Source organism: Hyla sarda, chromosome 8 (genome assembly GCF_029499605.1).
Source record: "Hyla sarda isolate aHylSar1 chromosome 8, aHylSar1.hap1, whole genome shotgun sequence".
NCBI lineage: Eukaryota > Metazoa > Chordata > Amphibia > Anura > Hylidae > Hyla > Hyla sarda.
In genome coordinates, this window is record NC_079196.1 from 3678087 (window position 1) to 3699216 (window position 21130).

At 45.1% G+C, this 21130-nt stretch overlaps 1 protein-coding gene and 1 long non-coding RNA gene across 2 annotated transcripts in view; one reads left to right on the forward strand and one right to left on the reverse strand.

Moving 5' to 3' along the window:
* Positions 1–2197, reverse strand: part of LOC130283822 (uncharacterized) — a 30993-nt gene extending 28796 nt beyond the window's left edge. Inside the window, exon 1 of the long non-coding RNA XR_008846856.1 lies at positions 2020–2197. This is a non-coding gene — a long non-coding RNA (uncharacterized LOC130283822). The remainder of the gene's footprint in view (positions 1–2019) is intronic.
* A 3495-nt stretch (positions 2198–5692) lies between these two features.
* Positions 5693–9090, forward strand: LOC130284775 (collagen alpha-2(I) chain-like). The gene is made up of 2 exons (XM_056535521.1): positions 5693–5730; positions 5895–9090. The coding sequence occupies exons 1-2, from the start codon at positions 5693–5695 to the stop codon at positions 9088–9090; spliced, it is 3234 nt and encodes a 1077-aa protein (XP_056391496.1).
* Positions 9091–21130: the final 12040 nt, after the last annotated feature.

Consider the following 21130-nt stretch of genomic DNA (forward strand, 5'->3'; position numbering starts at 1 on the left):
GGCACCCTGCTTGGTATGAAGCAGATATAGCAGATATAGACCAACAGCTTGAGGCACCCTGCTTGGTATGAAGCAGATATAGCAGATATAGACCAACAGCTTGAGGCACCCTGCTTGGCATGAAGCAGATATAGACCTTAGAATGATTTAAAGGGGTACTCCAAAGGGAATGTTTTTCCAGAACTACTATTGCAGGAAAGTTATACAGATTTGTAAATTAATTCTATATAAAAATCTTAGCCCTTCCAGTACTTATCAGCTGCTGTATGATCCACAAGGCATTTCTAAATTACTTCTATTTAAAAATCTTAATTCTTCCAGTATTTATCAGCTGCTGTATACTCCACAGGAAGTTGTGTAGTTCTTTCCAGTCTGACCACAGTGCTCTCTGCTGACACCTCTGTCCATGTCAGGAACTGTCCAGAGCAGGAGAGGTTTGCTATGGGGATTTGCTCCTGCTCTGGAAAGTTCCTGACATGGACAGAGGTGTCAGCAGAGAGCACTGTGGTCAGACTGGAAAGAACTACACAACTTCCTGTGGAGCATACAGCAGCTGATAAGTACTGGAAGGATTAAGATTTTTAAATAGAAGTAATTTACAAATCTGTATAACCTTCTGGCACCAGTTGATTAAAAAACATAATTTGTTCATCGGAGTACCCCTTTAAATCATTCTAAGTTTTATATCTGCATCATGTCCTTTACTCCAGTCACTCCCAAAGCAGCATTCAATGTTCTGTAGGTTGCCTTTGGAGATTGATAGCAGTCAATCTTGCAAACATTTTTTCCCCTCCTGAGTACCCCTTTAAAGGGGTACTCCCGTGGAAAAAACTTTTTTTTTTTTTTTTATCAACTGGTGCCAGAAAGTTAAACAGATTTGTAAATTACTTTTATTAAAAAAAATCTTAATCCTTCCAGTACCTTTTAGGGGCTTTATACTAAAGAGAAATCCAAAAAAGAAATGCATTTCCTCTGATGTCATGACCACAGTGCTCTCTGCTGACCTCTGCTGTCCATTTTAGGAACTGTCCAGAGCAGAAGAAAATCCCCATAGCAAACATATGCTGCTCTGGACAGTTCCTAAAATGGACCGCAGAGGTCAGCAGAGAGCACTGTGGTCAGGACATCACAGGAAATGCATTTCTTTTTTGGATCTCTCTTTAGTATACAGCCCCTAATAAGTACTGGAAGGGTATAGATTTTTTAATAGAAGTGATTTACAAATCTGCTTAACTTTCTGGCATCAGTTGATTTAAAAAAAAAAAAAAAAGTTTTCCACGGGAATACCCCTTTAAGGACGGAGAGCATTGTTGTTTTTTACTCCTCCACAATAGCACAGACAGGACTGTATTTGCTTTTCTGTACCCAGGGGCCTGTGCCTAAGGCGGCAGTATTAAAGGCGGCGGGACATTACTAGAGATGAGCGAACTTACAGTAAATTCGATTCGTCACGAACTTCTCGGCTCGGCAGTTGATGACTTATCCTGCATAAATTAGTTCAGCCTTCAGGTTCTCCGGTGGCTGGAAAAGGTGGATACAATCCTAGGAAAGAGTCTCCAGCCACCGGAGAACCTGAAAGCTGAACTCATTTATGTAGGAAAAGTCATCAACTGCCGAGCCGAGAAGTTCGTGACGAATCGAATTTACTGTAAGTTCGCTCATCTCTAGACATTACTAAGTAAAAAGAAAGCTAAGTACTTCTGCTGCAGATTTTAGCTGCAGATTTCTGGGCATGGGGTGAGACCATAGAAATCTGCAACAAAATCTGCATGTAATGCGTCATTCTCTTGCACATTTGGACAGTTTTGCATGAAAAAAGTCCAATCTTTTTGAAATCCCCCTAAAGGGGGCGCACTCCATCCGGATGCCTGCGGCAGCACTAGCTGTATATACGGCGCTGAGGGGGTGGGTGTCCCTTTAAATCCCAGATGCTGGAACATTTGCGGTATTGCAGCGTTATTTTGCGCCCATTCTGTGCATTCCTCAGATAAGCCGCCCTCTCACAGTATTAATATTTACCTGCGCAGGGAATTTATATATATGTCACTCGGTCCTTGGACTTTGGTCGTTTTGTCCTCGTTGCTCCATCAGGGATTTCTCCTGGTTAAAGGAAAACTGCAGCCGAGCGGAGCTTGTCCTGAGGTGAAAAAGCGGCGACCGCGCCAAAGATCCCGCAGGAGCCTCGTGTGTCGTCTGCTTTCAGCTTCTGTAAGGGGAAAACAAAGTCAGGTGTGAGAGATAGGGTGCAGTCTCCTTAATATCGGGGTGCAGTCTCCTTAATATCGGGGTGCAGTCTCCTTAATATTCGGGGTGCAGTCTCCTTAATATCGGGGTGCAGTCTCCTTAATATCGGGGTACAGTCTCCTTAATATCGGGGTGCAGTCTCCTTAATATTGGGGTGCAGTCTCCTTAATATCGGGGTGCAGTCTCCTTAATATCGGGGTACAGTCTCCTTAATATCGGGGTGCAGTCTCCTTAATATCGGGGTGCAGTCTCCTTAATATCGGGGTGCAGTCTCCTTAATATTCGGGGTGCAGTCTCCTTAATATCGGGGTGCAGTCTCCTTAATATCGGGGTACAGTCTCCTTAATATCGGGGTGCAGTCTCCTTAATATTGGGGTGCAGTGTCCTTAAGATTTGGGGTGCAGTCTCCTTAATATCGGGGTACAGTCTCCTTAATATCGGGGTGCAGTGTCCTTAATTAATATCGGGGTACAGTCTCCTTAATATCGGGGTGCAGTGTCCTTAATATTCGGGGTGCAGCCTCCTTAATATTCGGGGTGCAGTCTCCTTAATATCGGGGTGCAATCTCCTTAAGACTCGGGGTGCAATCTCCTTAATATCGGGGGGGGGGGGGCAGTCTCAATATCGGGGTGCAGTGTCCTTAGCATTCGGGGTGCAGTCTCCTTAATATCGGGGTGCAGTGTCCTGAATATCGGGGTGCAGTGTCCTTAATATTGGGGTGCAGTGTCCTTAAGATCTGGGGTGCAGTGTTCTTAAAGGGGTACTCCAGTGGAAAACTATATATTTTTTTATCAATCAACTGGTGCCAAAAAGTTAAATAGATTTGTAAATGACGTCTATATGAAAATCTTAACCCTTCCAGTACTTATCAGCTGCTGTTCAGTGTGTGACCCCGTGTCCTCCCCTGAATATCACGCTCTGAAGTTTCTTTACAGAGCAGTGTTTCTCAAGCAGGGTGCCTCCAGCTTTTTGCAAAACTACAACTCCCAGCATGCCCGGACAGCCAACAGCTGTCCGGGCATGCTGGGAGTTGTAGTTTTGCAACAGCTGGAGGCACCCTGCTTGGGAAATACTGTTCTAGAGTTTCACGTACTGACATGATGCACATATAGACCTTAGAATGATTTAAAGGGGTACTCCAAAGGGATTTTTTTTTTCAGAATTAATATTGCCAGAAAGTTCTACAGATTTATAAATGACTTCTATATGAAAATCTAAATCCTTCCAGTACTTATCAGCTGCTGTATGCTCCACAGGAAGTTGTGTAGTTCTTTCCAGTCTGATCAAAATGCTCTCTACTGCCACCTCTGTCCATGTGAGGAACTGTCCAGATTAGAAACAAATCCCCATAGCAAACCTCTCCTGCTCTGGACAGTTCCTGACATGGACAGAGGTGGCAGCAGAGAGCACTGGGATCAGACTGGAAAGAACTACACAACTTCCTGTGAAGCATACAGCAGCTGATAAATACTGGAAGGATTCAGATTTTCATATAGAAGTCATTTACAAATCTGTAGAACTTTCTGGCACCAGTTAAAGGAGTATTCCTGGCAAAAACATCTCATCCCCTATCGAAAGGATAGGGGATAAGATGTCTGATCGCGGGGGGGCCGCCACTGGACCCCTCACGATCTCCCTGCAGCAGCCTGCATTCTATGCGTAGCTGCGTCTGAAGTTTCGGAAACCTCCGGGCTTCTGAGACGGGGATGTGATGTCACACCACGCCCCCTCCATTAATTTCTATGGAAGGGGGCGTAATGGCCATAGGCCCCCCCGTGATCAGACATCTTATCCCATATCCTTTCGATAGGGAATAAGATGTTTTTGCCAGGAATACCCCTTTAATTTGAAAAAAAAAAAAATGTTTTCCACCGGAGCACCCCTTTAAGATCTTGGGTGCCATATCCTTAAGATCCAGGATGCAGTCTTCTGGAGATCGAGGGTCAGACTTCTTAAGATGCGGAGTGCAGACTACTTACAATATATAAACAGATTACAGGTTATACCATTCCCCATGATCAGCCGTATGTGTAGACGTGAGACCAAGTGCTCAGTTTCCCTGCAGCGCCCCCGCAGGAGATATAAAGTATTACACGTTCCTCCTTGAGTCCATGACACGTCCATGTATAGTGTAGATATGCCGGGTCCTCCGGAGCGGGAGACGCTCTTTGCTGTTCCTCTGACTATTAGACGAGGATCCTGAATGGGGAACAACCTCTATTACCTTATAACAGGGAACTAATAGATTCTGTACCCCAGATATAGTGCCGGGGGGGGGGGGGTAACCACTGTCCTGTTTTATTGTTATTATTCACACAGAGATGCCGGTTCGGAGATGTACAGAGACAGTTCAGTCCTATGTGAGTGATATTTAGGGCTTCTTTACACCCAATTAGATAATAACAATGTCGTCTAAGTATCTTTCACAAAAGGTCACAAGTTCTTTATAGTGGGACAGAGAATCCCCAAAGAAAATAGTGCCCTCCCCCCAGGAGCAGATTGGCATATGTGTGTGCCAGCGGAGTGCCCATGGCAGTGCCCCTGAGGTGGGAGGTCTGAGAACTGAAAACAAAGTATATACGGCTGAACACTGAGGAGTGTGAGATTTATATAGGTCCATATAGGTGCTAGAATACAGGGGGGGGGGGGAGGGCACTACTATCAGAGGCTCAGGCAAATAAGGCGGTTAGTGCCAGGTATCCACCAGTCGCTGTATGGGAGCTGCACCGTCTATAATGGCCGCTATTTATTGTGCATCAGTTGTCATCAGTTATGTACGCCGGAGGATTGAGAACTGTCCCATTCATATGACGGGGATTAGTTTGGGCATCAGTTCCCCTTTCCGAGCACGCCAGAAGAAATGCCGCTGTGCGCTGATATATGTAAAGGGGGCCAAGGTGTAAATGCAGAGACCCCAATAAGTTTTCTGCCCCAATGACCACGTTATGTATATGATACGGGCCGGATGTGTCAATGCTGAAGAAGAAAAACTGTCCTACCTGAGAAAAAGAAACTGCAGCATACCGATGCCCTGCAGCACAGCCAGACCCTGCAGCACAGCCATGCCCTGCAGCACAGCCAGGCCCTGCAGCACAGCCATATCCTGCATCACAGCCAGACCCTGCAGCTCAGCCAGACCCTGCAGCACAGCCAAGCCCTGCAGCACAGCCATATCCTGCATCACAACCATACCCTGCATCACAGCCATACTCTGCATCACAGCCATGCCCTGCAGCACAGCCAGGCCCTGCATCACAGCCAGGCCCTGACTCATAGCCATACCCTGCATCACAGCCATTTCCTGCATCACAGCCAGGCCCTGCAGCACAGCCAGACCCTGCATCACAGCCAGACCCTGCATCACAGCCAGACCCTGCATCACAGCCATGCTCTGCATCACAGCCATACTCTGCATCATATACCGTACTGAAACCTTGCATTCCCATCAATGTCCACATCTTATATGACAAGTCAGCACTATGCCAGGTGAGACGTGGGGGGCGCTGTACCTGGAGGGGGGGCCAGGGGGGGGGGGGCATTGTTTTACTCATGGGTGTGGGGTCAGGAGCGGAGTCAGTAGTTTTTGGGTTTTAAATAACCTGCAGCTCTTTGAAGCTCAGATGAATTTTCACAGATTTGCTCCTCTCTAGTTGTATCAGACATGACAGGGGCGACGTGGTGCGGATTATATCAGCAGGTGACAGAAGGGTCACAGCCAGAAGATGGGCGACTCTTATACGGTGTGGTGAACGGGGTCCAGTATATCCTGTTGGTGCCCTGGGTCCGGTATATTCTATTGGTGCCCTGGGTCCAGTATATTCTATTGGCGCCCTGGGTCCAGTATATTCTGTTGGTGCCCTGGGTCCAGTATGTTCTGTTGGTGCCCTGGGCCCAGTATATTCTATTGGTGCCCTGGGTCCAGTGTGTTCTGTTGGTGCCCTGGGTCCAGTATATTCTGTTGGTGCCCTGGGTCCAGTATATTCTGTTGGTGCCCTGGGTCCAGTATATTCTGTTGGTGCCCTGGGTCCAGTATATTCTATTGGTGCCCTGGGTCCAGTGTGTTCTGTTGGTGCCCTGGGTCCAGTATATTGTGTTGGTGCCCTGGGTCCAGTATATTGTGTTGGTGCCCTGGGTCCAGTATATTCTGTTGGTGCCCTGGGTCCAGTATATTCTGTTGGTGCCCTGGGTCCAGTATATTCTGTTGGTGCCCTGGGTCCAGTATATTCTGTTGTTGCCCTGGGTCCAGTATATTCTGTTGGTGCCCTGGGTCCAGTATATTCTGTTGGTGCCCTGGGCCCAGTATATTCTGTTGGTGCCCTGGGCCCAGTATATTCTGTTGGTGCCCTGGGTCCAGTATATTCTGTTGGTGCCCTGGGTCCAGTATATCCTGTTGGTGCCCTGGGTCCAGTATATCCTGTTGGTGCCCTGGTCCCAGTATATTCTGTTGGTGCCCTGGGTCCAGTATATTCTGTTGGTGCCCTGGGTCCAGTATATCCTGTTGGTGCCCTGGGTCCAGTATATCCTGTTGGTGCCCTGGTCCCAGTATATTCTGTTGGTGCCCTGGGTCCAGTATATTCTGTTGGTGCCCTGGGTCCAGTGTGTTCTGTTGGTGCCCTGGGTCCAGTATATTCTGTTGGTGCCCTGGGCCCAGTATATTGTGTTCGTGCCCTGGGTCCAGTATATTGTGTTGGTGCCCTGGGTCCAGTATATTCTGTTGGTGCCCTGGGTCCAGTATATTCTGTTGGCGCCCTGGGTCCAGTATATTCTATTGGCGCCCTGGGTCCAGTATATTCTGTTGGTGCCCTGGGTCCAGTATATTCTGTTGGTGCCCTGGGTCCAGTATATTCTGTTGGTGCCCTGGGTCCAGTATATTCTATTGGCGCCCTGGGTCCAGTATATTCTATTGGCGCCCTGGGTCCAGTATATTCTATTGGCGCCCTGGGTCCAGTATATTCTGTTGGCGCCCTGGGTCCAGTATATTCTGTTGGTGCCCTGGGTCCAGTATATTCTGTTGGTGCCCTGGGTCCAGTATATTCTGTTGGCGCCCTGGGTCCAGTATATTCTGTTGGTGCCCTGGGTCCAGTATATTCTGTTGGTGCCCTGGGTCCAGTATATTCTGTTGGTGCCCTGGGTCCAGTATATTCTGTTGGTGCCCTGGGTCCAGTATATTCTGTTGGTGCCCTGGGTCCAGTATATTCTGTTGGTGCCCTGGGACCAGTATATTCTGTTGGTGCCCTGGGTCCAGTATATTCTCTTGGTGCCCTGGGTCCAGTATATTCTGTTGGTGCCCTTGGTCTAGTATATTCTGTTGGTGCCCTGGGTCCAGTATATTCTGTTGGTTCCCTGGGTCCAGTATATTGTGTTGGTGCCCTGGGTTCAGTATATTCTATTGGTGCCCTGGGTCCAGTATATTCTGTTGGTGCCCTGGGTCCAGTATATTGTGTTGGTGCCCTGGGTCCAGTATATTCTATTGGCGCCCTGGGTTCAGTATATCCTGTTGGTGCCCTGGGTCCAGTATATTGTGTTGGTGCCCTGGGTCCAGTATATTGTGTTGGTGCCCTGGGTCCAGTATATTGTGTTGGTGCCCTGGGTCCAGTATATTCTGTTGGTGCCCTGGGTCCAGTATATTCTGTTGGTGCCCTGGGTCCAGTATATTCTGTTGGTGCCCTGGGTCCAGTATATTCTGTTGGTGCCCTGGGTCCAGTATATTCTGTTGGTGCCCTGGGTCCAGTATATTCTGTTTGTGCCCGGGGTCCAGTATATTCTATTGGTGCCCTGGGTCCAGTATATTCTATTGGTGCCCTGGGTCCAGTATATTCTGTTGGTGCCCTGGGTCCAGTATATTCTATTGGTGCCCTGGGTCCAGTATATTCTATTGGTGCCCTGGGTCCAGTATATTCTATTGGTGCCCTGGGTCCAGTATATTCTATTGGTGCCCTGGGTCCAGTATATTGTGTTGGTGCCCTGGGTCCAGTATATTCTATTGGCGCCCTGGGTCCAGTATATCCTGTTGGTGCCCTGGGTCCAGTATATTCTGTTGGTGCCCTGGGTCCAGTATATTCTGTTGGTGCCCTGGGTTCAGTATATTCTGTTGGTGCCCTGGGTCCAGTATATTCTATTGGTGCCCTGGGTCCAGTATATTCTATTGGTGCCCTGGGTCCAGTATATTCTGTTGGTGCCCTGGGTCCAGTATATTCTGTTGGTGCCCTGGGTTCAGTATATTCTATTGGTGCCCTGGGTCCAGTATATTCTATTGGTGCCCTGGGTCCAGTATATTCTATTGGTGCCCTGGGTCCAGTATATTCTGTTGGTGCCCTGGGTCCAGTATATTCTGTTGGTGCCCTGGGTCCAGTATATTCTGTTGGTGCCCTGGGTCCAGTGTGTTCTGTTGGTGCCCTGGGTCCAGTATATTCTATTGGTGCCCTGGGTCCAGTATATTCTGTTGGTGCCCTGGGTTCAGTATATTCTGTTGGTGCCCTGGGTTCAGTATATTCTGTTGGTGCCCTGGGTTCAGTATATTCTATTGGTGCCCTGGGTCCAGTATATTCTATTGGTGCCCTGGGTCCAGTATATTCTATTGGTGCCCTGGGTCCAGTATATTCTATTGGTGCCCTGGGCCCAGTATATTCTATTGGTGCCCTGGGTCCAGTATATTCTATTGGTGCCCTGGGCCCAGTATATTCTATTGGTGCCCTGGGTCCAGTATATTCTATTGGTGCCCTGGGTCCAGTATATTCTATTGGTGCCCTGGGCCCAGTATATTCTATTGGTGCCCTGGGTCCAGTATATTCTATTGGTGCCCTGGGTCCAGTATATTCTATTGGTGTGGCAAAGAACAAGCGATGATCCGGCACCAGTTAAAAAGTTGTAGCTTTATTTTCTCCGTATAAAAAGGCATATATATATATATGTATATCACACAGTAAAACCGACTCCCTCCACGACATACGCGTTTCAAGAGCATGCGCGCTCTTCCTCAGTGACGTCATGGATCCGGCAGGTACGAGCTTTTATCTCTGCTAGCCCAGCTGAGAGGTGATTAATACTTTTCACTTCACTAAGGCTCCTTGCACCTCCCCGCGGGATCACATGACTGGGTAGAGACTTTGTTTCTTAATACACTCAGAGTAAAAAGGAGGTTAATATAAAAAGTAACAACACTGTATTCATAACCATTAATATTGCAACGTGATCGCTATCGTATTTACATCGCTGCGATTCTTCTTACATATACATGTGGATTAATGTTAGCAATATTTGTTTCAATAATGGAATAGTAGTTCACGTCTTCTATTCATTCCCCTTGGGGACGAGTAACAGGAGGGAACTCCCAGGAGGCCTCTCTATGCTCCAATTTACTTCTGATGAACCTTGTCTGATATCCATTTTTTTGAGTTCGATACCATAAATTCTGAATCCGCCAGTATTCCCACCATGCACCGTTTGACAATGACAGGATGCAGCAGATTTACTTCTATTCAGAGCTTCCACATCATTAAGATCTTCTAGAGCTCTTGTTTTTAAATTTCGGGCAGTGTATCCTACATATTTTAATTTACAATGTAAACATTCAATTATGTAAACTACATTTCTGCTGCTGCAATTCAGGTAACTTTTAATTTCATACTTTCTGCTGCCTTCTGCATTTTCGAATTCCTTCGTCACCTTGACATAATTACACGTGCGCCAAACTTTGTGTCCGCACCTATAAAAACCCTTTTGTGACAGCCAGCCACTTGTGTTTGATCGGGGTTCCTCCACAACGCTGGGTGACAAATGATTTTTTAATGTGGGAGCTTTTTTTTGAAACAATGTTACAACCTTTGTGCAGAATTTTAGATATAATATCATCTTGTTTTATTATGTGTAGATGACGGATGTGCAGACGTGTTACCACATTTTTGATTTTGCTGAAGTAAGGGGGATATGTAAGTGACAAGGTGGGTTTATTCTCAAATTCCTTTTTGTTTCCATGGATTAAAGGGATATTCCAGGAAAAAACTTTTTTTTTTATATATATATCAACTGGCTCCAGAAAGTTAAACAGATTTGTAAATTACTTCTATTAAAAAATCTTAATCCTTTCAGTACTTATGAGCTTCTGAAGTTAAGGTTGTTCTTTTCTGTCTAAGTGCTCTCTGATGACACCTGTCTCGGGAACCGCCCAGTTTAGAAGAGGTTTGCTATGGGGATTTGCTTCTAAACTGGGCGGTTCCCGAGACACGTGTCATCAGAGATTACTTAGACAGAAAAGAACAACCTTAACTTCAGAAGCTCATAAGTACTGAAAGTATTAAGATTTTTTAATAGAAGTAATTTACAAATCTGTTTAACTTTCTGGAACCAGTTGATTTATAAAAAAAGTGTTTTTTTTCCTGGTTAACCCCTTTAAGTGTGTTCTGTTTTTATTGGACACTATTTTTTTAGCTCTATTCAGTATCTTATTTTCGTATCCTCGCTCCTTCGGTCTACCTATTAGATTTTCCTGTGTATTGTAAATTTCATTGCTGGAGCAGTTTCTTTTAAGGCGGGTTAATTCACCTACGGGTATTCCTTTTATTGTATTGGTTGGACGATTACTATTGGCCCTCAAAACTGTATTACCTGAGATTGGTTTGCGATGTGTGGCCACTGTAATCATTTCTCCAACTATTCCTTTTAAAGGGGTAGTCCAGTGGTGGGCAACTTATCCCCTATCCTAAGGATAAGGGATAAGTTTGAGATCGCGGGGGGGTCCGACCGCTGGGTCCCCCTGCGATCTCTCTGTACGGGGCCCCGGCTCTCGGCCCAGATAGCGGGTGTCGACCTCCGCACGAAGCGCCCCCTCAATACATCTCTATGGAAGAGCCGGAGATTGCCGAAGGCAGCGCTTCGGCTCTGCCATAGAGTTGTATTGAGGGGGCGTGTCGGCCGCTGCTTCGTGCGGAGGTCGACACACCCCCTTCCCGCGGGCTGTCGGGGCTCCGTACAGGAGATCGCAGGGGGCCCCAGCGGTCGGACCCCCCGCGATCTGCAACTTATCCCCTATCCTTAGGATAGGGGATAAGTTGCCCACCACTGGGTCACCACTGGACTACTCCTTTAACTCTAAATCCAGAAATGTTCTCTTATTTCTGTCTGGGTGGGTAAGTGAATTTTAAATGATATGGATTCTGATTGATATGGTGTATGTACAGCGGCACGAGAGATTCCCCCCCCTCCTCCCAAATAAGAAGGAGGTCATCTATGAATCTCCCGTACCTCTGTATGTTTTTGCAATATGGGTTGGCATCTGAGAAGATGGCCTGGGATTCCCAGTAGGACATGGTTAAGTTTGCTAATGAGGGGGAGTGTCTTGCCCCCATCGACACTCCCCTCTTTTGTAGGTAGAACTGGCGATTAAACCCAAAATAATTGCAAAAACCAAACTGACATTTTTATGAATTCATTGAAGTCGTGTGTATAATCACTATGGTTACTACGATGGTGATCCAGAGGCTTCCGTCCACGGAACGATCGTGTAAAGAGACACTACATCTCAGGATAGCCAAAAATGTTCCGGATCCCATCTTGTGTTTCCAAAATATCACCTGAGTCCTTCAAATAACCAGGAAGCCGCTGTACTAGGGGTTACAATAATTGATCTACCCACATTGAGAAATGCTCCAGCAACGAACCCCACACAATGGCTCTCATTGGTGGAGGACCCATCTCCTTCCGTGTTTTAGGAAGGGCATACAGAATTGGGGTGACTGGGTGCTGTACATGCAAGTGACCCCTTTCCCTCTGTGGGATCACATTGAGAGCCAAACCCTCTTCTAATAAGTTTACAAGATCCATCTGACATTTTTCAGTGGGATCTCTATCTAGGACGGCAGAGACAGATTCATCGAAAAGCGTCGTTTTTATTTGTTCTAAATACACATTTTGTCCATTACTGTGACCACCCAAACTTTATTGGACATTTTAACAATTACCGTATTTTTCGCCCTATAGGACGCACCGGCGTATAAGACGCACCCAATTTTTAGGGGCAAAATCTAAAAAAAAAATAAGATTTTGAACCCAATAGTGCTCTTCAACCTGCGGACCTCCAGATGTTGCAAAACTACAACTCCCAGCATGCCCGGACAGCCAACGGCTGTCCGGGCATGCTGGGAGTTGTAGTTTTGCAACATCTGCAGGTCCGCAGATTGAAGACCACTGGTATAGGAGGTAATACTCACGTGTCCCCGCCGCTCCGGACCCGTCACCGCTGCCCTGGATGTCGCTCCATCGCTGTCGCCGTGTCCCCGTCGCTCCGGAACGTCTCTGCTCCCGGCCGGGTATCCTCGCTCTCCGTCGCCGTCATCACGTCGTTACGCACGCCAATGCAAGTACGTGATGACGTGATGACGAGGAAGGAGAGCGCCGGCCATACAGGGGATCCCTGAACGGAGAAGACACCGAGGAGGCAGGTAAGGTCCCTCCCGGTGTCCTGTAAGCACTAACCCGGCTATTCAGTCGGGCTGCTCGGGACGCCGCGGTGAAATCACTGAACAGCCGGGTTAGTGTCACTGTGTATTATCCCTGTACTGTGACATCACTGTGTATTATCCCTGTACTGTGACATCACTGTGTATTATCCCTGTACTGTGACATCACTGTGTGTATTATCCCTGTACTGTGACATCACTGTGTGTATTATCCCTGTACTGTGACATCACTGTGTGTATTATCCCTGTACTGTGACATCACTGTGTGTTATCCCTGTACTGTGACATCACTGTGTGTATTATCCCTGTACTGTGACATCACTGTGTGTATTATCCCTGTACTGTGACATCACTGTGTATTATCCCTGTACTGTGACATCACTGTGTATTATCCCTGTACTGTGACATCACTGTGTGTATTATCCCTGTACTGTGATATCACTGTGTATTATACCTGTACTGTGACATCACTGTGTATTATCCCTGTACTGTGACATCACTGTGTATTATCCCTGTACTGTGACATCACTGTGTGTATTATCCCTGTACTGTGACATCACTGTGTGTATTATCCCTGTACTGTGATATCACTGTGTATTATACCTGTACTGTGACATCACTGTGTATTATCCCTGTACTGTGACATCACTGTGTATTATCCCTGTACTGTGACATCACTGTGTATTATCCCTGTACTGTGACATCACTGTGTATATTATCCCTGTACTGTGACATCACTGTGTATTATCCCTGTACTGTGACATCACTGTGTGTATTATCCCTGTACTGTGACATCACTGTGTGTATTATCCCTGTACTGTGACATCACTGTGTGTATTATCCCTGTACTGTGACATCACTGTGTATATTATCCCTGTACTGTGACATCACTGTGTATTATCCCTGTACTGTGACATCACTGTGTATATTATCCCTGTACTGTGACATCACTGTGTGTATTATCCCTGTACTGTGACATCACTGTGTGTATTATCCCTGTACTGTGACATCACTGTGTGTATTATCCCTGTACTGTGACATCACTGTGTGTATTATCCCTGTACTGTGACATCACTGTATGTATTATCCCTGTACTGTGACATCACTGTGTATTATCCCTGTACTGTGACATCACTGTGTATTATCCCTGTACTGTGACATCACTGTGTGTATTATCCCTGTACTGTGACATCACTGTGTGTATTATCCCCGTACTGTGACATCACTGTGTATTATCCCTGTACTGTGACATCACTGTGTATTATCCCTGTACTGTGACATCACTGTGTATTATCCCTGTACTGTGACATCACTGTGTATTATCCCTGTACTGTGACATCACTGTGTGTATTATTCCTGTACTGTGACATCAATGTGTATTATCCCTGTACTGTGACATCACTGTGTAATATCCCTGTACTGTGACCTCACTGTGTATTATCCCTGTACTGTGACATCACTGTGTATTATCCCTGTACTGTGACACACAGTGATGTCACAGTACAGGGATAATACACAGTGATGTCACAGTACAGGGATAATACACAGTGATGTCACAGTACAGGGATAATATACACAGTGATGTCACAGTATAGGGATAATACACACAGTGATGTCACAGTACAGGGATAATACATACAGTGATGTCACAGCACAGGGATAATACACAGTGATGTCACAGTACAGGGATAATACACACAGTGATGTCACAGTTCAGGGATAATACACATTGATGTCTCAGTACAGGGATAATATACACAGTGATGTCACAGTACAGGGATAATATACACAGTGATGTCACAGTACAGGGATAATACACACAGTGATGTCACAGTACAGGGATAATACACAGTGATGTCACAGTACAGGGATAATACACAGTGATGTCACAGTACAGAGATAATACACAGTGATGTCACAGTACAGGGATAATACACAGTGATGTTACAGTACAGGGATAATACACACAGTGATGTCACAGTACAGGGATAATATACACAGTGATGTCACAGTACAGGGATAATATACACAGTGATGTCACAGTACAGGGATAATACACACAGTGATGTCACAGTACAGGGATAATATACAGTGATCTCACAGTACAGGGATAATACACAGTGATGTCACAGTACAGGGATAATACACACAGTGATGTCACAGTACAGGGATAATACACAGTGATGTCACAGTACAGAGATAATACACAGTGATGTCACAGTACAGGGATAATACACAGTGATGCCACAGTACAGGGATAATAGACAGTGATGTCACAGTACAGGGATTATATACACAGTGATGTCACAGTACAGGGATAATACACACAGTGATGTCACAGTACAGAGATAATACACACAGTGATGTCACAGTACAGGGGTAACACACAGTGAGGTCACAGTACAGGGATAATACACAGTGATGTCACAGTACAGGGATAATACACACAGTGATGTCACAGTACAGAGATAATACACACAGTTATGTCACAGTACAGTGGTAACACACAGTGAGGTCACAGTACAGGGATAATACACAGTGATGTCACAGTACATGGATAATGCACATAGTGATGTCACAGTACAGGGATAATATACACAGTGATGTCACAGTACAGGGATAATACACAGTGATGTCACAGTACAGGGATAATACACAGTGATGTCACAGTACAGGGATAATACACAGTGATGTCACAGTACAGGGATAATACACAGTGAGGTCACAGTACAGGGATATTACACAGTGATGTCACAGTACAGGGATAATACACACAGTGATGTCACAGTACAGGGATAATACACAGTGATGTCACAGTACAGGGATAATATACACAGTGATGTCACAGTACAGGGATAATACACAGTGATGTCACAGTACAGGGATAATACACAGTGAGGTCACAGTACAGGGATATTACACAGTGATGTCACAGTACAGGGATAATACACACAGTGATGTCACAGTACAGGGATAATACACAGTGATGTCACAGTACAGGGATAATATACACAGTGATTTCACAGTACAGGGATAATACATACAGTGATGTCACAGTACAGGGATAATACACACAGTGATGTCACAGTACAGGGATAATACACAGTGATGTCACAGTACAGGGATAATACACAGTGATGTCACAGTACAGGGATAATACACAGTGATGTCACAGTACAGGGATAATACACACAGTGATGTCACAGTACAGGGATAATACACACAGTGATGTCACAGTACAGGGATAATACACACAGTGATGTCACAGTACAGGGATAATACACACAGTGATGTCACAGTACAGGGATAATACACACAGACACCTCAACAGGTTTATTTCCATAGAAGGAGAAATAAGGAAATTGCTGCGCACTGCTATAATACCGTCCTGGGAACCTCTGAGGTCAGAAATGAGAAACCAAACCGAAACCTAGAATATTTCAAATGTTTATGGAGTTTTGTAGTGGACGAGTGTCAGCAAAATCCCTGCAGGTTATTGCACAATTGTTCCACTTATGTTTATTTATTTTTTTGCTGATATAGATTTCTAAGGAAACAAGAAACACTTCCAGTAATAAATAAAATGATTCTTAGCAACATGTCCATGGTGGTAGTAATATAGTAGTTATATTCTTGTATATAGGAGCAGTATTATAGTAGTTATATTCTTGTATATAGGAGCAGTATTATAGTAGTTATATTCTTGTATATAGGAGGCAGTATTATAGTAGTTATATTCTTGTATATAGGAGCAGTATTATAGTAGATATATTCTTGTATATAGGAGCAGTATTATAGTAGTTATATTCTTGTATATAGGAGCAGTATTATAGTAGTTATATTCATGTATATAGGAGAAGTATTATAGTAGTTATATTCTTGTATATAGGAGCAGTATTATAGTAGTTATATTCTTGTATATAGGAGCAGTATTACAGTAGTTATATTCTTGTATATAGGAGCAGTATTATAGTAGATATATTCTTGTATATAGGAGCAGTATTATAGTAGTTATATTCTTGTATATAGGGGCAGTATTATAGTAGTTATATTCTTGTATATAGGAGCAGTATTATAGTAGTTATATTCTTGTATATAGGAGCAGTATTATAGTAGTTATATTCTTGTATATAGGAGGAGTATTATAGTAGTTATATTCTTGTATATAGGAGCAGTATTATAGTAGATATACTCTTGTATATAGGAGCAGTATTATAGTAGTTATATTCTTGTAGATAGGAGCAGTATTATAGTAGATATATTCTTGTATATAGGAGCAGTATTATAGTAGTTATATTCTTGTATATAGGAGCAGTATTATAGTAGTTATATTCTTGTATATAGGACCAGTATTATAGTAGTTATATTCTTGTATAAAGGAGGCAGTATTATAGTAGTTATATTCTTGTATATAGGAGCAGTATTATAGTAGTTATATTCTTGTATATAGGAGCAGTATTATAATAGTTATATTCTTGTATATAGGAGCAGTATTATAGTAGTTATATTCTTGTATATAGGACCAGTATTATAGTAGTTATATTCTTGTATATAGGAGCAGTATTATAGTATTATATTCTTGTACATAGGAGGCAGTATTATAGTAGTTATATTCTTGTATATAGGAGGCAGTATTATAGTAGTTATATTCTTGTATATAGGAGCAGTATTATAGTAGTTATATTCTTGTATATAGGAGGCAGTATTATAGTAGTTATATTCTTGTATATAGGAGGCAGTATTATAGTAGTTATATTCTTGTATATAGGAGCAGTATTATAGTAGTTATATTCTTGTATATAGGAGGCAGTATTATAGTAGTTATATTCTTGTATATAGGAGCAGTATTATAGTAGTTATATTCTTGTATATAGGAGCAGTATTATAGTAGTTATATTCTTGTATATAGGAGCAGTATTATAGTAGTTATATTCTTGTATATAGGACCAGTATTTTAGTAGTTATATTCTTGTATATAGGAGCAGTATTATAGTAGTTATATTCTTGTATATAGGACCAGTATTATAGTAGTTATATTCTTGTATATAGGAGGCTGTATTATAGTAGTTATATTCTTGTATATAGGAGCAGTATTATAGTAGTTCTATTCTTGTATATAGGAGCAGTATTATAGTAGTTATATTCTTGTATATAGGAGGTAGTATTATAGTAGTTATATTCTTGTATATAGGAGCAGTATTATAGTAGTTATATTCTTGTATATAGGAGGCAGTATTATAGTAGTTATATTCTTGTATATAGGAGCAGTATTATAGTATTTATATTCTTGTATATAGGAGCAGTATTATAGTAGTTATATTCTTGTATATAGGAGCAGTATTATAGTAGTTATATTCTTGTACATAGGAGCAGTATTATAGTAGTTATATTCTTGTATATAGGAGCAATATTATAGTAGTTATATTCTTGTATATAGGAGCAGTATTATAGTAGTTATATTCTTGTATATAGGAGCAGTATTATAGTAGTTATATTCTTGTATATAGGAGCAGTATTATAGTAGTTATATTCTTGTATATAGGAGCAGTATTATAGTAGTTATATTCTTGTATATAGGAGCAGTATTATAGTTGTTATATTCTTGTATATAGAAGCAGTATTATAGTAGATATATTCTTGTATATAGGAGCAGTATTATAGTAGTTATATTCTTGTATATAGGGGCAGTATTATAGTAGTTATATTCTTGTATATAGGGGCAGTATTATAGTAGTTATATTCTTGTATATAGGAGCAGTATTATAGTAGTTCTTGTTACGATTCGGCAGGCTGGATGTGGATCCTCTGTGTCAGAGAGGGATTGGCGTGGACCGTGCTAGTGGACCGGTTCTAAGATGCTACTGGTATTCTCCAGAGCCCGCCGCAAAGCGGGATGGTCTTGCTGCGGCGGTAGTGACCAGGTCGTTTCCACCGGCAATGGCTCAACCTCGCTGACTGCTGAGAAGGCGTGGGACAGAAGGACTAGGCAGAGGCAAGGTCAGACGTAGCAGAAGGTCGGGGCAGGCGGCAAAGTTCGTAGTCAATAACAATAGCAGAAGATCTGGAACACAGGCTTTGGACAACACTAAACGCTTTCACTGGCACAAGGCAACAAGATCCGGCAATGCAGTGAAGGGGAAGTGAGGTTATATAGACAGGGAGCAGGTGGAAGCTAATTAGGCTGATTGGGCCAGGCACCATTCATTGGTGCACTGGCCCTTTAAATCTTAGAGAGTTGGCGTGCGCGCGCCCTAAGGAGCGGAGCCTCAAGCGCCAGGACATGACAGCCGGGGGCCGGGACAGGTGAGTGACTTGGGATGCGATTCGCGAGCGGGCGCGTCCCGCTAGGCGAATCGCATCCCCGCCGGCAGTGTCAGTGCAGCGCTCCCGGTCAGCGGGTCTGACCGGGGCTCTGCAGAGAGAGAGAGACGCCGCGAGCGCTCTGGGGAGGAGCAGGGACCCGGAGCGCTCGGCGTAACAGTACCCCCCCTTAGGTCTCCCCCTCTTTTTGTTGGGATGTTTCTCCATCCGGGATGAGGCCTGTATGAGGGATTTTTGAGTCTCTTTCCAGATGTTGGAGAAGTCCCGGGAAACCTCATCAACAGCGGGCAAACCAGTGGGAGTGGGGAGGGGGGGAAGAGGGTGAAGCTGGGCACGGGGCAAGGTGTTACCAGGACGGGGGCAATGAGGAGGAGACACAGCATAGTCCTGATAGGCCTTGGGGAGACCAGGTAAAGAAGGAGACACGAAGGTTTGACTGACGGGACTGGGAGCAGACGTGAGGCAATTTTTATGGCAAGAAGAACCCCAGTTCTTGATCTCCCCGGTGGTCCAGTCAAGGGTAGGAGAATGGCGTTGGAGCCATGGCAGACTAAGGAGGACTTCAGAGGTGCAGTTTGGCAAAACAAAAAGTTAAATTTTTTCGTGATGCCGTCCAATGCTCATGAGCAGGGGTTCTGTGCGGTAACGCACAGTGTAGTCCAATATTACTCCGTTGACCGAAGAAATGTAGAGCGGCTTGACGAGACGGGTCACAGGGATGCAGAACGTATTCACCAAAGAGGCCAGAATAAAATTTCCAGAAGAACCAGAGTCCAAGCTGGCCACGGCTGAGAGGGAGGAGTTGGCAGAAGGAGAAATCCGCACGGGCACCGTGAGACGTGGAGAAGCAGACTTCGTACCAAGAGACGCCACTCCCATGTGAACAGGGTGCATGCGTGCGTTTCCCAGACGTGGAGGGCGAATAGGGCAATCCACCAAGAAGTGTTCGGTACTAGCGCAGTACAGACATACATTTTTATCCCTACGGCGAGTCCTCTCTTCATGGGTCAGGCGAGACCGATCCACTTGCATGGCCTCCTCGGCGGGAGGCACAGGGGTAGATTGCAAAGGATACTGTGGGAGAGGTGCCCAGAGATCAAGGTCTTTTTCCTGGCGGAGCTCCTGGTGTCTCTCAGAAAAACGCATGTCAATGCGGGTGGCCAAATGGATAAGTTCTTGCAGGTTGGCAGGAATCTCTCGTGCGGCCAGCACACCTTTGATGTTACTGGATAGGCCTTTTTTAAAGGTCGCACAGAGAGCCTCGTTATTCCAAGATAATTCGGAGGCGAGAGTACGAAATTGGATGGCGTACTCGCCTACTGAAGAATTACCCTGGACCAGGTTCAGCAGGGCAGTCTCGGCAGAAGAAGCTCGGGCTGGTTCCTCGACGACACTACAGACTTCAGCGAAGAAGGACTGGACTGTGGCTGTGGCAGAATCATTGCGGTCCCAGAGTGGTGTGGCCCAAGACAAAGCCTTTCCAGACAGAAGACTCACTACGAACGCCACCTTAGACCGTTCTGTAGGAAATTGGTCCGACAACATCTCCATATGTAGGGAACATTGAGACAAGAAGCCACGGCAGAGTCTAGAGTCCCCATCAAATTTGTCCGGCAGGGACAAGCGGAGGCTAGGAGCGGCCACTCGCTGCGGAGGAGGTGCTGGAGCTGGCGGAGGAGATGGTTGCTGCTGTAGCAGTGGCAGAAGTTGCTGTAACATGGCGGTCAACTGCGACAGCTGCTGTCCTTGTTGGGCAATTTGCTGCGATTGCTCGGCGACCACCGTGGGTAGGTCAATGAGACTTGGCAGCGGCACCTCAGCGGGATCCATGGCCGGATCTACTGTTAGGATTCGGCTAGCTGGATGTGGATCCTCTGTGTCAGAGAGGGATTGGCGTGGACCGTGCTAGTGGACCGGTTCTAAGATGCTACTGGTTTTCACCAGAGCCCGCCGCAAAGCGGGATGGTCTTGCAGCGGCAGTAGCAACCAGGTCGTATCCACCGGCAACGGCTCAACCTCGCTGACTGCTGAGAAGGCGTGGGACAGAAGGACTTGGCAGAGGCAAGGTCAGACGTAGCAGAAGGTCGGGGCAGGCGGCAAAGTTCGTAGTC

Excerpts from the sequence above, each read along its gene's own strand:
- LOC130284775 (XM_056535521.1), top strand. The coding sequence starts at position 5,693 with ATGTCCACATCTTATATGACAAGTCAGCACTATGCCAG. Across the intron at positions 5,731-5,894 it reads ACAAGTCAGCACTATGCCAG|TTGTATCAGACATGACAGGG; the intron begins GTGAGACGTGGG and ends GCTCCTCTCTAG.